This window comes from Neoarius graeffei, chromosome 2 (genome assembly GCF_027579695.1).
Source record: "Neoarius graeffei isolate fNeoGra1 chromosome 2, fNeoGra1.pri, whole genome shotgun sequence".
NCBI lineage: Eukaryota > Metazoa > Chordata > Actinopteri > Siluriformes > Ariidae > Neoarius > Neoarius graeffei.
The window spans coordinates 23974753-24000476 of record NC_083570.1 but is presented as its reverse complement, the minus strand read 5'-3'; the positions used below and the strand labels follow the sequence as shown (position 1 = coordinate 24000476).

At 45.0% G+C, this 25724-nt stretch overlaps 1 protein-coding gene across 1 annotated transcript in view; it reads left to right on the top strand.

Moving 5' to 3' along the window:
* Positions 1 to 5782: 5782 nt before the first annotated feature.
* LOC132872411 (junctional adhesion molecule-like) overlaps positions 5783 to 25724 on the top strand; it is a 44370-nt gene continuing 24428 nt past the window's right edge. Inside the window, exon 1 of the mRNA XM_060907211.1 lies at positions 5783 to 5858. Within this exon, the coding sequence (XP_060763194.1) occupies positions 5810 to 5858 (49 nt within the window). The 5' untranslated portion in view covers positions 5783 to 5809. The remainder of the gene's footprint in view (positions 5859 to 25724) is intronic.

Sequence of the window (25724 nt, the reverse complement as noted above, 5' to 3'; positions counted from 1 at the left end):
CCTGTTATATAACTACAACACATGACTTGTTATGATTGTCAAGTGTACGAGTACACACAGTTTTATATATATGACAATCATAACAGGTCATGTGCTGTAGTAATATAACAGGTCATGTGTTGTAGTTTCACAGGATGAAATAGAAGATTAATACATGCATTACCTGAATCAAATGTAATCATGAATATGCAAAGGAACTTAAAGGTATTATTCTGCACTTTTATGATGGCCGCTGGTCAGATATTACATTACACTAAAATGACATTAAAATCTACAGAGACTGACTGCAATATTTACACACATGCCAACCATTATTTTTGTTCTGGCTCTAGAAAATATTTAATGGTGAACCAGTATTCAATAATAGAAAAATCTAGTAGTGAAAGAGCTAAAGCCTAGGTCACAACCGGACGTACGATTTTTTGGCTGTGCGATTTTTGGCGTTTCCCAAATCGCTGCGTTTTTTTTGTTCGTGGAGAAAGACGCACGTTGGCCGTAAGTTTGTCTCGCAACCTGAAAAAAACGTAAGCACCCGTAGAGTTTGTTTGACATGACAAAGAACCTCTGCGGCCGGTCTGCGGCTCGAAAATCAGCATGTCACACGCGCGCCCTCCGTGCGTTTCACGCGCGCCTTCTGTGCGTTTCTTGTGTTTTTTGCACATAGACCGGCCGTAGGAGCATGTACGGCCGGTTGTGACTGAGGCATAACAGCTGTCTCTGGTTTCCGAATCAGATGAATGGTGGGTTGGTACAGTAGTTGTCTCCTTAGTTGTTGCAGCCACAGCAGCGCGAGCCTGCAAATGTAATTATAATTAATGATAAATTGGGAAATCCTTGCTCACCATTATATGGTCAGATTAAGTAATGTATGTACACATAAAATATTTGCAAGAGGTAAGTACCTACAGATAATTCTGCACAATTTCATCTAGGCGCATCAGAACCTCTCTCTGATTCTTCTTCTTCTTTTGGCTGCTCCCGATTAGGGGTCGCCACAGCGGATCTTTCGTCTCCATTGCTCCCTGTCTTCCGCATCCTTCTCTACCACACCTGCCACTTTCATGTCCTCTCTCACCACATCCATGTATCTCCTCTTTGGCCTTCCTCGTTTTCGTTTGCCTGGCAGCTCCATCCTCAACATTCTCCTTCCAACATGATCAGCATCTCTTCTCAGGATGTGCCCATACCATCTCAGTCTCATCTCTCTTAGCTTAATTCCCAAGCTCTCCACATGTGCTGTCCCTCTGATGTGCTCGTTCCTTTTCCTGTCCAACCTCGTCACTCCTGTCGCAAACCTGAACATCCTCAACTCTGCCACCTCCAACTTTGCCTCCTGTCTCTTTGTTAAGGGTACGGTCTCTGATCCATACATCACAGCTGGTCTCACTACTGTCTTAATCAGAATCTTTATCTGATAATCTATAAAAACACATAAAAAGGAAATGGTTAGTGTAATGGGCCACGTAAAAACAAGTGAGCATTATGCATTTATGAATTAAAGACATAAATTTAAAAAATGGTTGGATTTTATGATAAAATATCACACATCAACAAGTAATATTATTAGTACTGGATGTCACTACACAGATATTCAGACTGACAGATCACAAATGTAAGTCATTTATTTAAGTAGTGTTTCTATCTTTTCATAAAATGTGTACACTAGCATGTCTCTTTTGTAAGTAAGAATAGAACTCACTGTCTGATCTGGTGTTTTGCCGTGGATCTGCACTCCTCGGCCTGAACAGCTCTTCAAGGTCCTCTGTATCTGAGACAAATTTGCAAAGCAATTAATATCTTGCAGAACAAATGGAATTAATTAAGTTAATGGTAAGATTTTACTGTTTGTTTTTAATGAATGTAATATGCAAACCTTGGAGATAAATGATATTCCCAAGAGATAAAAAGAAATTCCACCCAAGTGAATTTTTCTATAGATTGCATAATAAATGCATGCAACAGTAAAACTAACTGAAATAGTGTGGAACAGCTTTATGAAACATTCCAAATACCCCAATAAGTAGTTGTAGAACTTTGAGCGGGTGGGCGGAGCACAGAAGTACAGCAGGCCAGAACTGAGTTTCCAAAACTCTTTATTTTTGCACTTTTCAGTGACTTTACACTCTCCCAGCCACAAATTTTGTTTTCAATTTTTATTAATGATCTGCCTCAAATATGCTCTGATAGTCAAATTCATTTAAATGCCGATGACACTGTATTGTACTCTTCCGGTGCCAGTATTTCTCAAATTCAGCATTCTCTCCAATCAGACTTCAACAAAGTGCAGCAGTGGTTTCTTTCAAATAAGCTTCTCCTGAATAAGGAAAAATCGTACAGTATGCTTTTTTGTACTCGACCTGGCTCTCTGTCATTGACTAATCAATCAATCACTCTTCTTGATGGAACATTACTTGAAAGAGTGGAGGAGTTTAAATACTTAGGTGTCTGGCTTGACTCTCAGCTATGCTTCAAACCCCATATTAATGCAATCTCCAAAAAAATAACCGGTTGTTTAAAATCTCTTTATCGTTCAGTAGACTGCTTTTCACAAGAAGTACGGAAAAGAATTGTAACCCAGTTAATTCTTCCAATATTTGATTATGCGGATGTTGTCTATGGCAACACCTTTGAAACACATCTTCGCCCTTTCAATGTACTATATAACAGTCTTTGTAGATTTGTACTTAGATGTCCGTATAGGACACATCACTGTGTGATGTATGAAACTTTGGACTGGCCAGCTCCCAAGACCAGAAGGCAGCTCCACTGGTCAACCCTAATTTTCAAATGTATTCACTTAAAGGATCCTCCTTACCTGAAACAGTTATTAACTCCTCTAAGCTCTCATTACAGTTTATGGCACATTGACCATTTGTTTCTAGTTACACCTAGAATTCGCAAAGAAATTGGTCGTCGTGCATTTAAGTTTAAAGCACCATCAGACTGGAACAGTCTTCCTTCAATACTCAGGTCCATTTCTTCCTTTCATATTTTCAGATCATCTCTAATCACTCATTTTCAAACATCCTGCTCCTGTTTCTGAATGTTTTTGTTTGTTTGTTTTTGTCTTTCCTCTCTTTGTTGGATTAGTTGTGCTGATACTGTATGATACCGTATATAAATGACATTATTGTAGTATGCTGGGTGGGGGTAGTGGGGTAGTTTGGAGAGCAATGTTGGTAAGTGTGTTTATGTGTATATGTCTATTGTGTATGTTTAGTGTGTGTATTCAAGTCCTCATCTCATCTCATCTCATCTCATTATCTCTAGCCGCTTTATCCTTCTACAGGGTCGCAGGCAAGCTGGAGCCTATCCCAGCTGACTACGGGCGAAAGGCGGGGTACACCCTGGACAAGTCACCAGGTCATCACAGGGCTGACACATAGACACAGACAACCATTCACACTCACATTCACACCTACAGTCAATTTAGAGTCACCAGTTAACCTAACCTGCATGTCTTTGGACTGTGGGGGAAACCGGAGCACCCGGAGGAAACCCACGCGGACACGGGGAGAACATGCAAACTCCACACAGAAAGGCCCTCGCCGGCCCCGGGGCTCGAACCCAGGACCTTCTTGCTGTGAGGCGACAGCGCTAACCACTACACCACCGTGCCGCCGTATTCAAGTCCTGTTTTTCTTTTTTTGTATTGTCATTAGGACCCCCTTGAAAATGAGATGCCACATCTCAAGGGGTTATCCTCAAAATAAATAAATAAAAAATAATAAAATAAACATGCATGCACGCACACACACAAGTCGTCTGGTTGGGGAGAGAGCTCCCTTCCTCTGCTTGCTCTCTCCTTTTATAGGGCATGGTCACTGGGGAAGACACACAAATGCAGGTTAGCTGACATCAGGTGCAGTGATTCTGCCACCTACCTTCCCTGACTCCGCCCTCCGTTCACAGACCCATGGTTGACCACGCCCCCACTGCCACATACCCCCACCACCCGACTCAGGCCGGGCAGCTGTCCAGCCTGCAGCCAACCCCCCCCTTGACGGGAGAGGAAGTCCGCCATGACCATCTGCGCCCCTGGCCTGTGGACCACCTTGAAGTTAAAGGGCTGGAGTGCCAGATACCAACGGGTGATCTGCGCATTGGCATCCTTCATGCGGTGGAGCCACTGGAGGGGTGCATGGTCGGAACAGAGGGTGAAAGGGTGTCCCAGCAGGTAGTAGCGGAGGGTGAGGACCACCCACTTGATGGCCAGGCACTCCTTCTCTATCATGCTGTAGCGGCCCTCATGCACCGACAGCTTTCTGCTGATGTACAGCACTGGGCGATCCTCCCCCTCCACCTTCTGGGACAGAACAGCCCCCAGCCCTCTGTCCAACATGTCTGACTGCAACATAAAGGGGACAGAAAAGTCAGGGGAGTGTAACAGTGGCCCCCCACACAGTGCAGCCTTTACCTCAGAGAAGCACTAAATTTCTCCCCTTGAAATAGAACGTGGACAATTTAGTTTTTAAATTTCACCAAACATTCATATTAGGATGCATGTTTATCAGTTTATATTGTAACAGTACTAAATAACTGACCAAAGTCATCTTTTGATTGAAATCAGGAGGCAGTTAAACCTTCAGAGCTTTAAACCATAGTTTTAAAAAGTGAATGAAATTCCCCATCAAGGATCCACACTAACATTCAGTAACAGGGTTATCACTGGGAGGCGGGACTCCGACACCACGCGCCCATCATCCCCCACAAACAACATGGCGCATGAGAACAATAGCAAGGGTAACATTCTTACCTTGAAAGATTCTGTCGATCATAGCTCTCCAATTATAACCAAACACTTTCCCTTCGCACCAATAAAAAAAACTGGGAGGCCGGAAGTCGCTCCTTCAACAGGTTTTGAAAGACAGACGTGATCCGGAGCCGCAAAGCATGATGGGATAGAGGTCAGCCAGCATATGCCCTTTTCCTGCCAAGTTAGCAGGGTGATGTGGTGGAGGGGGTCACAGGATGGGGCGGGGATTGGATTTGGAAAGAAAGTGGGGGGATACTGATAATTTCTACAAAAAGCGTCAGCAAGCGGCCCGAAGGCAGCACGCTGGAAAATGAAGCTGTACATGTTCATTCAGTGAATTTGAGCATATTTTGAATAATTTTGCTTGCTTCAAGCTTTCTGTTGTGTTTACTCTTTTATACCCCACCCCCCTCTCCTGGTCGCTGAAGGGGGGGTGGGGGGTTAAACCCCTCCCCCGGATCCACCCCTGGGGGCCACAAACAAACATTCTCAATCACGCATCACAGGAAGAGAAACAGGCTCAAATCACGGGTCACGGAAATAATTTGTTGGCAAGCATGGATCATGTGAAAGTCCTCCCCTTCAGTTAAAGTTTTGCGTGTACCGAACATGATTTTGGATTAAAAAAACCTCACTAATAGTTATATTAGAGGGTTACAGTGCAGATAAACTGATAAGACAAACTGCAAAATCATGAATTTATGAACTTTTATTTCATTGAAATGGCCTCATTCAGCGCTATTTTAAAGTTAAAATACGATCAATTCATCAATAGACCAAGATCACATTGTTAATGTTATTCATAGAGACATACAACAAAATGTACGAAAGCAAATTATTAATGAGAAAATAACTGAATAAGTATCAATACTATATATTAAAGGTAAATTGAATTGTGGAAAGAGTGATGAAGGAGATTTTCAAAAGGAGAAATGACATAGTGGTGGTTGTGGTTTCCTGAAAACCAAACTATATGAAAGAGAGACACTCAGGCAGTGTGACAGAGTGTGTGTTTGACTTTGAGGGACTGGTGTGTGTGCAGAATAATCAGTCATGATGAAGTGCTTGTATCTAGTGTCTGTTCTGTTTCATGTCGCTGCAGGTGAGTGAAGATATTTTCTATTTTCTATGACAGAAAGGAGAGAGAATATTGGCCAGTTCTTAGTTCAGCTGCTTTGTGTTTAGTTAATGTGGTTTCTGTTCAGACTGGGTTTACAGTCGGCCGTAGTTCAGCCCTGTTCCTGAACATCCAAACCCAACACTGCAAAATGTTTATCATTGAGAGTTTTAATTAACACCAGCTTTACGTCCTACAGTGTTATAATATTAATTGGGCCAACAGAGATGAACACAGTAAATGGAAATATTTGACTATGGCTTTATGTAATGTTAGTAAAATGCAGAATTTCAAGACCAGCATGTAGTTCTAGTTAAATTGTTCAAAAACAGCAGTAAATTTTACACACGTTGACCTGTTCAGCTTTTTTCTTCCTGATTTAACTTCAGTCTAAATGTAATCATGAAGACAGGTGGGCAAATGAATAAGGAGGATTCTACAGTCAGATTATTTTACATCTCTATAATACTTACAGTATATGTTTTTACACATTTACTGAATTACAATCTGTCTTATTGAATGCTTCTATAAGAACTCATATGAAGCATGTCACTTCTTGGCTGTAAATAGACTTGTGTGAACTTCACACCTTTTTCTGCTGTATCTCTGTCAGCGACCACCATCTTTACTTCCTGAATTACACCTTATTTATAGGGCTTTTTTAAAATTACTTCCATGCATTTATCAAAACTGTGTTCATGCTTTCAAAACTCACAACAAAATGTCCATCACTGTGTACCACTTTTACTGCCTTGACACAAAAATGATTGAATAACCTCAGTTTTCAAAATTCATAAATTATTTTCTTGCTTGAACACAACCTCCAACAAAGCCCTGTGTGTCTACAGCTTATTATTCAGATGTTTATACTGTTTTCAAAAATGATCAAAACAAGTTTAAACCAATCAATAAAAAAAAATTGTAAAAAAAAAAAAGATTAAATGAAATAGATTCCAAAATTCCAAAACCCCACCAGTAGGTGGAGGGCCTAAGATAACTGGCCTCTAGTTATTATTTTGTGTGGGTGGCTGGATCCCTGCAACCGACATACCATCCAGGGTGTATTTCTGTGTATTTGCATCCAGTGCTTCCAGGATATTCCCCAGATTCACTACTAAAGTAACTAAACTGAAAGCCAAAATTGTGTTTTGTGTACATTTACCTGATGCAGTTGTCCAAAGCAGTAGGATACACCTGAGCAGATGAAGGGGAAGTGTCAGCTTGGTGATGCTGGGTTTTATTTAAGCTTTTCAGGTTTCAACACTTGCTTTTACACACATTTTATACATTTGCGCGTGCACACACATTCTCTCTCTCTCTCACACTCATACTCTCTCACACACACGACACTTAGGGAAGCTCTCTCCTCCTCTCTGCTTCCTCCCTCCATATAAGCCTTCGGGTGCAAGACACATGCATACATGCACCATTGATGACACAGGTGTGATTGTTTTGCCACTCACCTTCCTGGCCTCGCTCTCTATTCACAAACCGGTGCCTGACCATAACCCCGCTGCCTCATATCCCTACCACCCGACTCAGGCTGGGGAGCCATCTAACCTGCAGCAGACTCCCACCTCCACGGGGAAGAGAGTCCACCACCACCATCTGCACCCCTGACCTGTTGACCACCTTGAACTTGAAAGGCAGGAAGGCCAGATTCCAGCAGGTGATCCACACGTTGGCATCCTTCATATGGTGGAGCCACTGGAGTGGGACGTAATCCAAGCAGAGGGTGGTAGTACCGGAGGGTGAGGACCACCCACTTGATGGCCAGACACTCCTTCTCAATGGCGCTGTACTTCATCTCCCACACAGAGAGCTTACGACTTATGTACAGCACTGGGTGCTCCTCCCCCTCCACCATCTGTGACAGAACAGCCCCCAGCTCTCTGTCCGACATGTCTGTCTGCAAAATTAAAGGGAGAGAGAAGTCAGGGGAGTGTAAAAGTGGCTGCCCACACAGTGCATTCTTTACCTTAGTGAATGCCTGTTGGCGCTGCTCCATCCACTGGACCAGATCTGGTGTCCCCTTTTTAGTGAGATCAGTCAGCAGGCCAGAGACATCTGAATAGTTAGGCATAAACCTACAATAGTTGCCAGCCAGCCACAGGAACTCTTTTTTGGCCATGGGCAGGTCCCAATGGCAGTGGCCTTGTCAATTTGGGGATGCACCTGCCCATGACCCAAGTGGAAGCCCAGATATCATACTTCCACCTGCCCAATCGCACTCTTTTTCAGGTTAGCCGTGAGCTGTGCATGCCTCAACCACTCTAGAAAGGTCATGAGGTGTTTTAGGTGCTGCAGCCAGTCATTGCTAGATATAATGATATTGTCTAAATAGGCCATGGCACAGGCTGTAAGGGTTTTGCTGGGATTCGAACCTGGTTCGTTGGTGTGATAATCCAGCAAACCCCCACTAGGCCACCAGGGGGATGACTCAAATGCAGAGGCGTGAGGCGGAAGTAGAAAAAGAATCAAAAGGTTTATTTAAACTATATACACTATATACAGGGCAAAACAAAAGACAAAAAAAAAACAAAGAGTATAATCCAAAAGAAAAGCAAAGTGCAAAAATTCAAAAGCTAAGAAGATCAAAAAACACAGTACAAAGGACACTGGAGATAAACATAACAGCACAAAGACTCCGTGACAAGAGGACTGAACTCAGGGGTATAAATAGACAAACTAATTAAGGACACAGGTGAAGATAATTAGGCAATTAACACAAACACAAAACACAGGAACAGTGGCGGCCTCTAGAGGCCAAAATAAACACGACATGAAAAGGAAATAACAGCGGCCTCTAGAGGCCAAAACAGTCCTAGTCCTAACAGGACCCCCCTCTAGGAGCGTCTCCTGACGTTCCCAGGGCGATCCGGATGGGCCGAATGGAAGTCCCGACATAGTTCTTTATCAAGGACATCCCGAGCAGGAACCCAGCAGCGCTCCTCAGGACCATAGCCCTCCCAGTCCACCAGATATTGCAACCCGCCGCGGACCCGGCGGGAGTCAAGCAGGCGATTCACAGTGAACACAGTCTGCCCCTGGAAGATGCGGGGGGTGGGGGGTTCCTAGGGGCAGGGGCATACGTAGATGTCAGTACGGGCCGTAACAGGGAAACATGGAAAGTGGGGTTGATCCTCAGAGTCCGGGGCAACTGGAGCCGGTAGGAGACAGGGTTCACCCTGCGCACCACCTTGAAGGGGCCAATGTAGCAAGGAGCAAGCTTGCGGTTCTCCACCCGCAGTGGAAGGTCCTTAGTGGACAGCCAAACACGCTGCCCAGGGCGGAAAGCGTGTGCAGGTCTTCTATGGCGGTTGGCCTGAGTCTGGTTGGTTCTGGAGGTCTGTATGAGGGTCTTCCTGACCTTGCTCCAGGTCTTGCGACACCGTCTCACATATTGGTTGACCGAGGGCACCCCCGCGTCCTCCTCCTGGTCCGGGAACAGAGGTGGCTGGAACCCGAATTGGCACTGGAATGGCGACAGCTTGGTGGCCGATGACTGCAGGGTGTTGTGGGCGTACTCCGCCCATGGCAGCCAGGTGCTCCACGATGTCGGGTTATCCATAGCCAGGCCTCGCAGGGTGGTTTCCAGGTCCTGGTTGAGCCTCTCCGTCTGACCATTGGACTGTGGGTGAAACCCAGAGGAGAGGCTGGCAGTGGCTCCGATGACCTTGCAGAACCCGTGCCACACTCGGGAGGAGAACTGGGGCCCTCGGTCTGAGACGATGTCCTGTGGAAGACCAAAGACTCGGAAGACATGATTAAACAAAAGTTTCGCAGTTTCAAGAGCAGAGGGGAGTTTGCACAGTGGTATGAAGCGGCAGGCCTTGGAGAATCTGTCAACTAAGACCAAAATGACCGTGTTACCTTGTGACTCAGGGAGACCCGTGATAAAGTCGACTGCCACGTGGGACCAGGGACGCCGGGGAATGGTCAGAGGATGCAGGAGACCCTGGGGACGCTGTCGTGGGTTCTTGGTTCTGGTGCAAACCTCACAGGACAGGACAAATGACCTTACTTCCTTCTCCATGTTAGGCCACCAGAAGCGTCTTTTCAGGAAGTCCAGGGTCCTCCGAGCTCCCGGGTGGGCGGTGAGAGGGGAAGAGTGACCCCACTGGAGAACCTTGGCCCGGGCTTGATGTGGGACGTACAAGAGGCCTGGTGGCCCCGTCCCAGGACCGGGGTCCTGGCGTTGGGCTCGTCGGACAGCCTCCTCAATACCCCAGCGGACAGGGGCCACAATCCGGGACACAGGGATAATAGGCCCGACTTCATTCTCCCTGTTAGTGGCAGAGAACAGTCTGGACAGTGCGTCAGGTTTGGTGTTCTTGGAGCCGGGGCGGTATGAGAGGGTGAAGTCAAACCGACTGAAAAACAGGGCCCACCTAGCCTGTCGAGGGTTCAGTCTCTTGGCTTGCTGGAGGTACTCCAGGTTCTTGTGGTCAGTCCAAACCAGGAATGGATGTTGTGCTCCCTCCAGCCAGTGCCTCCACTCCTCAAGGGCCAGTTTGACCGCTAGCAGTTCTCGATCCCCCACATCGTACCGGGACTCAGCAGGACTCAGGCGGTGGGAGAAGTAAGCGCAGGGGTGCAGCTTTCCTTCCGAACGTTGAGAGAGCACCGCGCCGACACCACTGTCCGAGGCGTCCACCTCCACGATGAATGGTTGGGAGGTGTCCGGGAGAACCAGAATGGGTGCCGTGCAGAAGCGGTCCTTGAGGTCTTTGAACGCCTTTTCTGCCTGAGGAGACCAGCCATAAGATCCACCTGTCCCTTTGGTGAGGTCTGACATGGGTGCTGCCACAGAACTGAAGTTCCTGATGAACTTGCGGTAGAAGTTAGCGAATCCTAAGAACCGCTGAACCTCCTTAACGGACTTGGGAGTAGGCCAATCCCGGACGGCCAGGGTCTTGGCAGGGTCCATTTGGAGTTGGCCTGTCCGTACAATAAATCCCAGAAAGGAGACCTCGGGAACATGAAATTCGCATTTCTGGGCCTTGGCGAACAGATTGTTCTGTAGCAGCCTCTGGAGAACCTGGCGGACATGGTGGCGGTGCTCCTGCACGGTCTTGGAAAAGATAAGGATGTCGTCGAGGTAGACAAAAACGTATAGGTTAATCATGTCCCTTAAGACGTCGTTGATTAGGGCCTGAAAAACAGCTGGTGCGTTGGTGAGTCCGAAGGGCATCACCTGGTATTCGTAGTGCCCAGACGGGGTGTTAAAGGCAGTCTTCCACTCGTCTCCCTGTCGGATACGGATGAGGTGGTAGGCGTTCCGTAGGTCCAACTTGGTGAAGACGGTGGCGCCTTGGAGCAGGTCGAAAGCTGTGGACATCAGCGGAAGGGGATATCGGTTGCGCACAGTGATCTTATTCAGGCCCCTGTAATCAATACATGGTCGGAGCCCCCCATCCTTCTTGCCGACAAAGAAGAAGCCGGCTCCAGCAGGTGAAGTGGAGGGTCGAATAAACCCAGAGACCAGGGCATCTTTGAGGTATTCCTCCATGGCCTTGTGTTCTGGCTGAGAGAGTGAAAACAGTCTGCCACGAGGAGGGGTAGTCCCAGGGAGCAAGTCGATGGCACAGTCGTAGGCCCGGTGCGGAGGAAGAACGGCGGCCCTGCTCTTGCTGAATACCTCCTTGAGATCCCAGTACTCTGTGGGAACTTGAGATAACTCGGTGAGATCAGGGGGCTCGGCAGGAGACACAGGAGAGCTAGAGAGCAGACAAGAGGCATGGCATGCAGGGCCCCATTCCACAACCTGGCTTGTTACCCAGTCTATGCGAGGGTTGTGGCGAGTAAGCCAAGGAAGGCCTAGAATAACTGGGAACTCAGGTGAAGGAATCAGGTGCAGGGATATTTCTTCCTTGTGACCTTGAGACTGGAGGAAAACTGGAGAAGTAACTTGGGTGACTCTTCCATCACCTAACGCTTGGCCATCGAGGGCAGACACAGACAGTGGGACTTCAAGAGGTGCAGTCGGAATATTGATGCTTTGGGCGAAGTGAATATCCATAAAGTTCCCAGCCGCCCCTGAGTCTATCAAAGCTTGACAAGAGTGGACAGACTCACCCCAGGAGATGGAGACCGGGATGTAGATTCCTTGGCCAGGGAGTCCGGGAGAGAGGGTAGGCCCCGTCACAACCCTCCCTCGGCTGGACGGGGCGGTCCTTTTCCCAAGAGTTCGGGACATGATGCTCGGAAGTGACCAGGCTTGCCACAGTAGATGCAGCACTTGTCCCTCCTTCTGCGCTCCCTCTCAGATGCGGAGAGGTGAGTACGACCCACTTGCATGGGTTCTGGACAGTCACTGAAGGAGGTAGACGGTCTCCAGGTAGAGGTAGGGAGGCTGGGGGGGCTCAAGGCTTGGTGGCGTTCTCTCATCCTGTTGTCCAGACGAATAGCATGTGAGATGAGGGTTTCGAGGTCACTTGGGCATCCAATAGAGGCCAGACCGTCCTTGATGGGGTCAGACAGACCATGGTGGAAGGCTGACACCAGGGCAGTCTCGTTCCATCCACTTACTGCTGCGAGTGTTCGGAACGAGATGGCGTAATCTGCGACGCTTCCTCCTTGCCGGATGGACATGAGCTTTCGGGCTGCGTCGGTACTGATGTCTGCCTGATCGAAGACCCGAAGCATCTCTTCAGAAAACAGCTGGAAATCAAAGCACTCAGGTCCCTGTCTTTGCCAGATAGCAGTAGCCCAGGCTCGCGCCTTACCAGCTAATAAGGTGATCACAAAGGCAATCTTGCGGCGATCCGTAGTGTAGGTGGTAGGCTGAAGCTCAAAGGTGAGTTGACACTGGGTAAGGAACTCTCGGCACTCACTGTGCTTGCCGTCATACCTCTGTGGTGCAGGAAGGCTGGGTTCGCGAGGTGAAGAAGGCAGCATTGCAGGAGGCACTGGAGCAGGAGTGGGAGCTGGATCAGGAGCAGGAACTGGATCAGGAGCAGGAGATGCAGGCAGAGATGTCAGCTGTGCCAGGGTTTTCCCAATTTGCTGAAGCAGTTCCTCGTGGCGAGCGAGGGCCTCACGTTGGCTGGTGAGCGTACGTCCATGAGCGTCCATGGTCGCTCCGAAGCGTGTCAAAGCTGCCATAATTCCCTGAAGGTTGGCCGGGTAGACAGTTGAAGCAGCCTCTGCTGAGTCGGTCATGACGGAGTCTTTCTGTTAGGGTTTTGCTGGGATTCGAACCTGGTTCGTTGGTGTGATAATCCAGCAAACCCCCACTAGGCCACCAGGGGGATGACTCAAATGCAGAGGCGTGAGGCGGAAGTAGAAAAAGAATCAAAAGGTTTATTTAAACTATATACACTATATACAGGGCAAAACAAAAGACAAAAAAAACCCAAAGAGTATAATCCAAAAGAAAAGCAAAGTGCAAAAATTCAAAAGCTAAGAAGATCAAAAAACACAGTACAAAGGAAACTGGAGATAAACATAACAGCACAAAGACTCCGTGACAAGAGGACTGAACTCAGGGGTATAAATAGACAAACTAATTAAGGACACAGGTGAAGATAATTAGGCAATTAACACAAACACAAAACACAGGAACAGTGGCGGCCTCTAGAGGCCAAAATAAACACGACATGAAAAGGAAATAACAGCGGTCTCTAGAGGCCAAAACAGTCCTAGTCCTAACACAGGCAGTATGAGGACAGAGGATTTTGTCCATTTGCCACTCTGGCCCAATCGAGGGTGGTATCTGGCGCATCGGGGATCCAAACCACTGCCCCCATCTCCATTGCATGGACTGATCCTGGAAATGCCCAGGTTCCCCGCAGTGCCAGCACACTAGCCCAGGCTTCACTTCTGCACTGACGGTTCAGGGATCACTCACCTGGGAGGGGGAAAACACAGAAACACAAGGAGAGGGAGGGAGGGGGACACCATGAGTGCCTACCAATGTGAGCAGGTTCTGGAATGCCTGATGATCCTGCTGCTTGTCCTGCAGCAGGGCTTCAAAGCATTGCTCCTGTACTTGGCGGAGGGTGAGCAGTACTTGGTGCTGGTTTTGCTGGGCAGTGGCGAAAGCATGGACAAGGTCCTTGAAGGGTGAGGATTCCATACAGGTGGTTCCCTTCAGTATTCCCGGGTTTTGGCACCAGTGTGACAGTCTCTGGTGTGGGGCGGAGCACTGGGACAGGCAGGTTAATAGCAGGACAATTTTTTTTTTCAGCTGTCAACACATGCTTTTACACATGCGCACATACATACAAACAAAGTACTCAGGGAAGCTTTTTCCTCTTCTCAACTTCCTCCCTCCATCTCAGCCCTTGGTTGTCACTGCAGGATACACACACACGCACACCTGATTACACAGGTGTGATCATTTGGCCACTCACCTTCCCTCACCTTACTCTCCATTCAGAAACCAGCGCTTGACCACACCCCTGCTGCTACAATGACTTTCTATTGTATTATGTATTTAAAGGACATCTTTCACACTTGGTGATATGTGATGTGTCCTGTGCAGTGGCGGAACAACTGCACACAAGGCCCTGGGGCAAAACATCAATCAGGGCCCCCATGGCGAAATTGCAAACAAACAAATTAGAAGGCTTGCAGCATATAGGCCGACTCAGGCTATATCAAACAAAAAGCAGTTTTTCAGAACGTAGCCTTTGGATCTAGCCATGGCGAAATTGCAAACAAACAGAAGGCCTCAGGCATATAATCAGGCTATAGTAGAACAGAACTTGCTCAAAGTTTTTTTTATTATTATTATTATTATTATTTTATTATTATTTTTTTTAATAGGCCTACATAACCTGTATTTTCCATTCATTTTTTTATTATGTTCCAAATAGACACTAAACAACAACAAAAATCCAGCAATCATGAATGATACACCCTCATTGTCTAAGCACGTCTTCGACTACAAAGCCGACACGGAATCCTGCGTCCGTCATTAAAAAGGCATTCGACGCGCCTTGCGCTCCGCAAAGTCGTCGACTATTTGAGGGATGTTAAGCGCTCTTGCTCGCTCATTCTCAATTGATAAAATGGCCAATCCACAGAGTCTCTCTTGACCCGTTGCACTCCTGAGATCATTTTTATCAATTTTAATTTGGAGAAAGAGCACTCTGCTGTTGCAACTGAGACGGGGAGAGTGAGAAAAAGCAAGAAGGCCGTGCACACCTCACTAAATGTAGAAGTTACTGCTGGATGATCTACTACCAGCAACCTAGCCAGGCTAAGCACAGATGTGTGTCTCGCTATCTGCTCCTTGAAACAAGCCCTAAATGACACTAGTTGACCAGGAAAGCTGGAGTCAATATCCCAACTATAGTGATCACACAGTCGACGGGCCACTTCGTATAGCTCCTCGTCCTTGGCATGCTGGAGCGTATTTGGATGAATAGCCTCAAACAAATGAGCAGTCCGATTTAAACTGACAAACCTTTGTGACAGCTGCTGAATGATTACATCAAGGCATGCATAGAACACATTCACCTGAAAATAATGTTCTGCATCGGAAAGCCGACTGTCTTCGCTAAGGTGATCAAAGTGGCGCTTCACTTTTTTCAACCTGGTGGCTACAAATTGCGTTTGACTGCCCCATTTCACAGTCAATGCCAGAGTGGAAGCCTTTGCCTCATCAAACTGCTCCCTGTACTCCTGTAGAGTTCGTACAGCATTCTGCAATAATGCAGGCGCTTTGAGGTGATCAATGGTCTTCTCCTGCAGTAACTTTGAGATGCCATTAGTGCACTCCAAAATCTTTGTCTGAAGGCTGATTAAAAATATGAACTGAAATTTAGTAATGGCCTTTTTAAGTGCATCTGCCTCATCTCGTTCATTCGTTTTCTCGCTTGTAAGTGAGAGCTTTAATGACGTCTCCATATCTGTACTTTAACGCAACAAGCGCATCGTAGCGGGAGGACCAGCAGGTTGGGCAGAGGTGTTTCAAGGGCTCTGGGCTCAATAATGCCGCTTTTCCACTACAAACGCGGCTGAGCAGTGCCGTGCTGAGTCGAGCTGAGTCAAGCTGAATGGGGCTGTTGGAGTTGCATTTCGACTACAACCGCGCTGAACCGTGCTGGCTGGAAGTGGGTGGACACATTGGGTGGAGTTAGCGAAAGTGGGTAGACGTCACGTGATGTCGTTAAGCAGCGCAAACAGTGACATCAGTGACAGTGGCGGAACAAGTCAGAGCCGGGCCGGGGGCGGGCCAAATGACCGGGCCCTTTATTAAAGCTTATCATAACATCATTTTAGGCTACAAAATGTCCGCAACTGCGGTGTTTACCAATTTCAACACTACCGGGTGCAACTATGTTATTTAGTACATCAAGTCCTTCAAACGAACATGTAACTCAGAAACAAAAAACATTAGGATACTGTACATGGCTCATAATAAAACATCAATAGCCTATACTGCGCACATTATTTGAAGGGCATACGAATGAGCGCTCAGAGGTTGCAACGGTGACAGGAAGAGTCAGAAATAAAAGGAGGGCGGTGCAAACCTCACTGAATGCACTGTGTTTACCAATTTCAACACTACGGGGTGCAACTATGTTATTTTGTACATTAAGTCCTTCAAACGAACATGTAACTCAGAAACAAAAAAACATTAGGCTACATACTGTACATGGCTCATAATAAAACATCAATAGCCTACTGCGCGCATTATTTGAAGGGCATACGACGAGCCTTGCGCTCCGCGAACTCGTCCACGATGCTCTGTATGTCACTGATTCAGTGATCTTTTAAGCGGTAGTCTCACGACCCGAATAGTAAACAATAAACATGGAGGACATGGAGTCGTTAGTGTTGCTGGTCTTGGTGCTGTGGCTTGTTGTCACCGACAACGCCAACAGATACTGGCAAGAGCGTATAGATGAGGCGAGGCGCATAAGGCTTCAGAAATTCTCGTAATTCGTAATTATTCTTCTTCCGGGTTTGCGGTGTTTATAGATCCCAGCGCGCTCGCGGGGCGTGTGTGGGCATGTGAGGACACGCCTCCTCACCAATCAGTGCACAGGGGAGTGTCTGCTCACGCCCCCAGGCTCACTCGGCACGGTTTGGCTCGCTTCAGCCCCACTCCAAAACGGTGCGAGTTTTAGGGGCTAAGCAGGGCTGAAACGAGCTGAGTCGTGCTGGTTTTTGGTAGTCGAAACGCGAGCCGTGTCGGGCTGAAGTGAGCTGAAGCGAGCTGAAGTGAGCTGAAAAAGGTTAGTGGAAAAGGGCCATATGTCGCCAAGTAATGCCCATCTCTTAACACTGTTGGCAACCACATCATAAAACTGTCTAATCTCTGGGATAGTTTTGACAGAATCATTCAGTACCAAATTCAGACAATGAGCCGCACAGTGCACGTACAAAGCAAGGGGCTCCCGCTCTGCTATTCTCGCTTGAACACCAGAATAAATTCCGCTCATGTTCGCTGTGCCGTCATAACCCTGTCCACAGCATCTGGAGAGATCTGAGCCATTCCCTTCAATGCAGCTAATAATTCGGCCCTCCAGTTCAGAAGCGGATGCGTTCACAGTTATCTCGAATCCAAGAAAAGCCTCAACTATCCTGATTTCACAGGGGGTTTTTTTATTTTATTTTTTTAACCATGATGAGAGTGTGTCGCAAAAATGAGAGATATATAGGTCAACCAGTCTGTAATCATGTGAAAACTTGTAGGTTTCAAGGAATTTCCAATGAAATCGCATAAGGCACATTTATTGGGAGGGCCTGAATGTCAAAGGGTGGGGCCCTGTATGGCTAGGGGGAGGGCCCAAGGCCCAGGGGCAATGGCCCCACCCACCCCTCTTTAGCTCTGCCCCTGGTCCTGTGTCTGTGTGTCTGTATGTATAGCAAATGTACATAGTTTTGATAATTTCTGAGAATTTCTATAGTTTCTGGTTTTTGTATTTACAGTGGTGCTTGAAAGTTTGTGAACCCTTTAGAATTTTCTATATTTCTGCATGAATATGACCTAAAACATCATTGGATTTTCACACAAGTCCTAAAAGTAGATAAAGAGAACCCAGTTAAACAAATGAGATAAAAATATTATACTTGGTCATTTATTTATTGAGGAAAATGATCCAATATTACATATCTGTGAGTGGCAAAAGTATGTGAACCTTTGCGTTCAGTATCTGGTGTGACCCCCTTGTGCAGCAATAACTGCAACTAAACATTTGTGGTAACTGTTGATCAGTCCTGCACACCGGCTTGGAGGAATTTTAGCCCGTTCCTCCGTACAGAACAGCTTCAACTCTGGGATGTTGGTGGGTTTCCTCACATGAACTGCTCACTTCAGGTCCTTCCACAACATTTCGATTGGATTAAGGTCAGGACTTTGACTTGGCCATTCCAAAACATTAACTTTATTCTTCTTTAACCATTCTTTGGTAGAACGACTTGTATGCTTAGGGTTGCTGTCTTGCTGCATGATCCACCTTCTCTTGAGATTTAGTTCATGGACAGATGTCCTGATATTTTCCTTTAGAATTTGCTGGTATAATTCAGAATTCCTTGTTCCAACAATGATGGCAAACCATCCTGGCCCAGATGCAGCAAAACAGGCCCAAACCATGATACTACCACCACCATGCTTCACAGAAGGGATAAGGTTCTTATGTTGGAATGCAGTGTTTTCCTTTCTCCAAATACAACTGTGGCAGCGGGGGCGTGGTCAAGCGCCGGTCTGTGACAGGAGGGCGGAGCCAGGGAAGGTGAGTGGCAGAATCACTACACCTGACGGTAATTAACCTGTGTTTGTGTGTCTTCCCAGTAACTGCGCCCTATTTAAGGAGGCAGAGGGAGAGCAGAGGAGAGGCTCTTCCCCGGATGAGAACACAGTGTGTGTGTGTGTTTCTCTCCAGTGTTTATTGTTAAACTGAAAAGTGTGGCAATAAAGCCTTCTAGTCACCTTAATCTCTGTCCTGCCGTCCTCTGTGCTCCACCCACACCTAAGGGACATTCTACAATAACGCTTCTCATTGAAACCAAAAAGTTCTATTTTGATCTCATTTGTCCACAAAACATTTTCCAATACCCTTCTGGCTTGTCCACATGATCTTTAGCAAACTGCAGATGAGCAGCAATGTTCTTTTTGGAGAGCAGTGGCTTTCTCCTTACAACCCTGCCATGCACACCATTGTTGTTCAGTGTTCTCCTGATGGTGGACTCATGAACATTGGCTAATGTTAATGTGAGAGAGGTCTTCAGTTGCTTAGAAGTTACCTTGGGGTCCTTTGTGACCTCGCCGACTATTACACACCTTGCTCATGGAGTGATCTTTGTTGGTCGACCACTCCTGGGGAGGGTAACAATGGTCTTGAATTTCCTCCATTTGTACACAATCTGTCTGACTGTGGATTGGTGGAGTCCAGACTCTTTAGAGATGGTTTTGTAACCTTTTCCAGCCTGATGAGCATCAACAACGCTTTTTCTGAGGTCCTCAGAAATCTCCTTTGTTCGTATCATGATACACTTCCACAAACATGTGTTGTGAATATCAGACTTTGATAGATCCCTGTTCTTTAAATAAAACAGGGTACCCACTCACACCTGATTGTCATCCCATTGATTGAAAACACCTGACTCTAATTTCACCTTCAAATTAACTGCTAATCCTAGAGGTTCACATACTTTTGCCACTCACAGATATGTAATATTGGATCATTTTCCTCAATAAGTAAATGACCAAGTATAATATTTTTGTCTCATTTGTTTAACTGGGTTCTCTGTATCTACTTATAGGACTTGTGTGAAAATATGATGATGTTTTAGGTCATATTTATGCAGGAATATAGGAAATTCTAAAGGGTTCACAAACTTTCAAGCACCACTGTACTCCCTGCAAAAAGTCATTGGTTGCAAGTGATAAAGGGTTCTTGTTGAGAGAGAGGACCTTTGCTTGTGTTCTGGTAGAATGAGTTGGTTTTGAGGCATGTATGAAGTGTTTCTCGAATTATTGTACATTTTACAGAACTCTTACAGTCACTATGTTATTGAATTTATCTTCAAGAATGCGTATTAGTGTAAGAGAAGTTATTTTCCTGTATCTTGTATGTCACTTCTTCATTCTCTTCTGGACTGTAAACAGACTTGTGTGAATTTCACACCTTTTTCTGTTGTTCTTCTGTCAGTGACCACCATCTTCACTTCCTGCATTACGCCTGAGTGACAATTTTTTATATTTACTGAAATGTATAACTCAATGTGTTCACATTTTCAAAACTCTTCACACAAATTGCACAACAGTAGTCTATATGGACTGAACTGTGGATAATTTTTCACTGCTATCACACAAAACGGATTGAAGAACCGCAGGTTTCAAAATTCTTTTTGTTTCACTCAAACTCAACCTTCAGCAGAACTGTGTATCTCCAGATAATTTTATGTTTACATCCTGTTTTCAAAACTGATCAATACAACTTTAAAACCAGTGTTACTTATATTAATAATAATAATGGGGCGGCACGGTGGTGTAGTGGTTAGCGCTGTCGTCTCACAGTAAGAAGGTCCGGGTTCAAGCCCCGTGGCTGGCGAGGGCCTTTCTGTGCGGAGTTTGCATGTTCTCCCCGTGTCCGCGTGGGTTTCCTCCGGGTGCTCCGGTTTCCCGCACAATCCAAAGACATGCAGGTTAGGTTAACTGGTGACTCTAAATTGACCGTAGGTGTGAATGCGAGTGTGAATGGTTGTCTGTGTCTATATGTCAGCCCTGTGATGACCTGGCGACTTGTCCAGGGTGTACCCCGCCTTTCGCCCGTAGTCAGCTGGGATAGGCTCCAGCTTGCCTGCGACCCTGTAGAACAGGATAAAGCGGCTAGAGATGAGATGAGAATCATAAAAATAATAATAATAAGAAGAAGAATTGGATAAATAGATAGAGCAGAATTAATTTTACAATGACCTGAAACATTAAAACCAAACTCTTTCAAATATACAGTGAGAGAAAATCTACATAACACACTTGACATAATAATCTAAAGGAAGTCAACATGGAAAGCATCATAACACATTATAGAATGATGCTTTATGGGGAATCATTTAATTTTGTCCTTTTATTAATGAGTTAGGTGACACGGTGGTGCAGTGGTTAGCACTGTTGCCTCACAGCAAGAAGGGTCTGGGTTTGAGCCCAGTGGCTGATGGGGGCCTTTCTGTGTGGACTTTGTACTTGTATTTGCATGGGGGTCCTCTGGTTTCCACCACAGTCCAAAGACATGCAGTTCAGTTAATGGACTACTCGAAATTGCTGATAGGTGTGAATGGTTTTTTGTCTGGGGAAGCTGTTACAGGCTTAGGAAACCTTGTATCTTTATTTGACAAATAAGCATGAAGTTCTTTATTTAGCTGTAACCACTCAGCAAGAACTAGCCCTGTGCAGGGACCTATTTAATGGCATTCAAACATTGGTCATTGGATTATTCTTCCTGGCTGTAAATGACAATAAACCTATTCCTCTGGGGCCAACTGTGTCTCTGTGAGGATCTGTCTCTCTCTCATATATATATATATATATATATATATATATATATATATATATATATATATATATATATATATACTGTGCATGCCACAACATATGTTAACTGACACTGAGAAAGAGTAGCTGTTCAGTTCTTATGCTGCCCTTGACACAGTCATGTAGTCACTCTGGAAGGCTGAATGTCTCACAGTGGCTCGAACATGAGAACACACAACTGTGGCATCATTCGTGAAATGTATTTACCCCTCAAAGAGTATCTTCATGCCACCATGTAATATCCTCTCTCTTTCTCATAGATAGATAGATAGATAGATAGATAGATAGATAGATAGATAGATAGATAGATAGATAGATAGATAGATAATGTGTGTGTGTGTGTGTGTGTGTGTGTGTGTGTGTGTGTGTGTGTGTGTGTGTATAAAATGTTACCAACTGTCAATAAATAATGAAATAAGACCGTATATCATTGAGCATGGAATATTACACAGTATACCCATTGCATGGCACAATGTTGGTTCAATGATGCTGTGAGAAAGTGGAAGTTGCTATTCTCCCATCAGTCCCCATGCTGCCCTGGCCACAGTCATGTGGTTATTGTGACATGCTGAGTGTCTCACAGTGGGTCTGAAGTACTGTGAGAATGCTCGATATGTACCTGTATGCAAGTATGGTTTTATGAACATTCAGATAACTGCCAGAGGATACCTTCTTGTAAAGTCAAGACAAGTCAACTTTAGTCAATTTTTTAGTCAACAAGTCAATTTTTTTACAATGGACATTGTTGCAAAGCAACTTTACAGAACATTAAAGACTTTAAACATGTGCTATTTTTATCCCTAATAAATTTATTTATCTATCCCTGATGAGCAAACCTATGGCAATGGGGGCAAGGGAAACACTCCCTCAGATGGCATGAAGAAGAAACCTCGAGAGGAATCAGACTCAAAAGGGAACCCGTCCTCATTGGGTGATAACAGATAGCGTAATTATTAATAACTTGCTTTTATAACTGTGCCCTATATCATCACAAAGTACAACTGTGTAACCAGGAAATTCAATATAGTTTAAGCATGAACTCAGTTTTGTTGAAATTATCAACTGTTCATTGATGGAGACTTGAGTGCAAAACTGTTCATGACAACTGCAGTCCTAAAGTTATAATGGCAATTGTAGTCCTCAGCCATCATAGCAAAACTGTAATTGTTCAGAGCCATCTTCCAAGTGCAACTTTCAACTGTCCATATGGGGCCATCCTCCACAGGAGCAATGTGATGAGACATGAGGCAGACGTAGGGCATCAGGATGGATCAGGCAGGTCTGAAAAGCAGAAGAGGCCAGCATCACTGGTGTCTCAGTATTGACATGTAACTCAGCATAGAGAGATAGACAGAGGGAGAGATGGGGGGGGGGGACAGGTTGTAAGGTATGCCCAGTGTTACCTCACAGTTAAGAACAGTATACATTTTGCACTAAGTGCAAGCAGGGACTCTGGCAAGACTAACTATGACAGCATAACTAAAAGGGGAGAGCCAGAAGGTAATACAGACATGAGGGAGCCCTGGGAAATAAAGCAATCAGCCACTCCACCGTCAACAAACCCGAGTGAACATGCGTGTGTGTGTATGGGGGGGGCTGGCGACAGCATCCATACATCCCAGTTTCCTGAAACACTCTATGCCTAAGGACCCTCCAGATCTACTCATTTACCAAATTTTTATATATATATATATATATATATATATATATATATATATATATATATATATATATATATATATCAGTGGCGTCTGGTAGGCTTTCAAACAGGGGAGGCTGGTCGGTTACGATATTTCCAGATTTTAAAAGAAAAAAGAAAAAACACATCAATTTTGCCCATACTCTCGCCTCTGATCTGGCTGATTGTTGGCAGGGTCACAAACTGTGAAATAACAGGTTCTTTTGGCCCATTAGCCTACTGTCCAATATACATGATGGTGGTGTTGGGGGGGGGGGGAGTATATTTTAACATTTTATATTTTAAAATTGTGGCATGTTGTTTAAAAATTGATCATTATTGAAAGCAGCTCTTTGTCAGGAACCTCAGCAGTACCAGCAGAGTGTTCTGGAATAGGCACAAGCACTGACCTTGGGGAGCCAAACATAGAGCTGGGTGCCACACATTTCATTCAGTGACACTTTCCCTATATTTTACTTATTTTGACTGAGAAATGTATTATTGACAATTTTGTTAACCCTTCACTTTTAATCCAGGTCTGTAGTGTGAAATGTTCTCGGCTGTGTTTTTGTTTAAAAATGTTTTCCAAATTGTAGCTGTGTTTAATTCATATCCAGAGAAATATATATTCCAATATAATATACTCAGCATAAACATATTAAATAGATTCTATATTTTTGGTCCATCTATGACATATTACTAAAGTAGCCTATTTACTGTTGTTGATGTGGGTCACTTGCTGTTAGCCAATTCACTTTCTCATACCAGGAGAGCTGAAAGGAACGAGTATTATTCCCTACCTTTTTCACCAAGTCAATTTGAGGCGTTGGTCTACCCTGCTCTTTAATTTTAATTTTTTCCTCGAAAGGAAGACTGGCAAATGGCTTCGACAAAATTAAATCAACAATGCTTGGCATCCGTGCGCAGCTTTCTTGCTAGCTGACTAGCCTCCTCAAGTTCAGTCACTCAAATAAACGAAATTTCTGGAACTAAGATTGCAAACTTGACAACACTATATTTACACTTCTAATTTACAATGAAAATATATACAAACTAAAAAAGCTGGTAGAAACCATATGTAATGAATGAAATCGAAATGTAAGCTGAGCTCTTACAATACACCACACCACTTGCGAATCCGCATGGGACTGAACTGAAATTCACCGCTGCCTGTCTATATTTGAAACGAGCTGTCAATCAAAGAAAATATCCGTCCGCTTTCACCAATCACCAGTCTCCTTGCGGAAACTGCCATGTCCCTCCCACTGTGAGGCTGGGAGTCCGTAGGCGGGCATTTTCTCAGTATTTGTCCAATAACCGTCTTGCATTTTGATATTGAAAGCGCATAGCTCCCAAATGCCATTGAAGTCCACTGAGGCTGGGCTGCATTGCGCTGTCACGAGGGGGAAAACTCACACACACATTAGGCGAACTGGGGAAAGTTATAATGGAATGATTTCGCAGTGTAGTTGGGTTGAGCACATATATTTCTATGATTCTGGATCTGAAATAGCAATGTTATAAGGTCGGCTATAACATAAGCCTAGCGCAATTCATCCTACACGATGTTCCTCATTTTTAGAGGAGGCTGAGCCTCCCTCGTTGTCTTACAGCAATCGCCCGTGATATATTTCTCAGCCTATACTTAAAGACTGAGACTGTGTCTGATTCCCGAACACTACTTGGAAGGCTATTCCATAATTGTGGAGCTTTGTAAGAAAAGTCTCTGCCCTCTGATGTAGCCTTCACTATATGACGTACCAACAGATAGCCCACACCTTTTGATCTAAGCAGGCGTGGCAGGTTATATAGGACCAGAAGTTTCCTCAAGTACTGTGGCCAAAACTATTCAGTGTTTTCAAGGTCAAGAGTAGTACTTTATAATCAATACGAAATTTGACTGGGAGCCAATGCAAAGTGGATAAGATAGGGGTGATGTGGTCATGTCTTCTAGTTCTAGTAAGGACTCTTGCTACTGTATTTTGAACTAACTAAAGCTTGTTTATGCATTTATTGGAACATCCAGACAGTAAGGCATTCTAAAAGTAACAAAAGCATGAACTAGTTTTTCTGCATCATGTAGTGATATAATATTTCTTATCTTAGCAATATTTCTGAGATGAAAGAAAGCTATCATCATAATGTTATTGATATGAGTTTCAAACAAAAGACTGGAGTCAATGATCACACTTAGGTCTTTTACTGCTGCACATGAAGAAACAGGAAGGCCACCCAGAGTTACTACGTCATCAAAAAACCTACTTCTAGCTAAGTACAAGTACTTCTGTCTTGTCAGAGTTAAATAGAAGGAAGTTAATGAGCATCCAGTGACTGATGTACTTTACACATTCCCCAGTTTTATGACGCTGGTGTCTCTCATCTGGCTTTGCAGAAATGTACAACTGTGTGTCATTAGCATAACAGTGGAAGCTCATCCCATGCTTACAAATAATATTACCCAGAGGTAGCATATATAAAGAAAAAAGCAGTGGGCCTAATGCAGAACCTTGTGGAACACCAAACTTTACCTTAGTATGCATAGAAAAATCACCATTTACATCAACAAACTGATAGCGATCAGTTACATAAGACCTGAGCCAGGAGAGGGCTGTTCCCTTGATTCCCACAACATTTTCTTGTCTATCAAGGAGAATGGAATGATCAATGGTGTCAAAGGGTG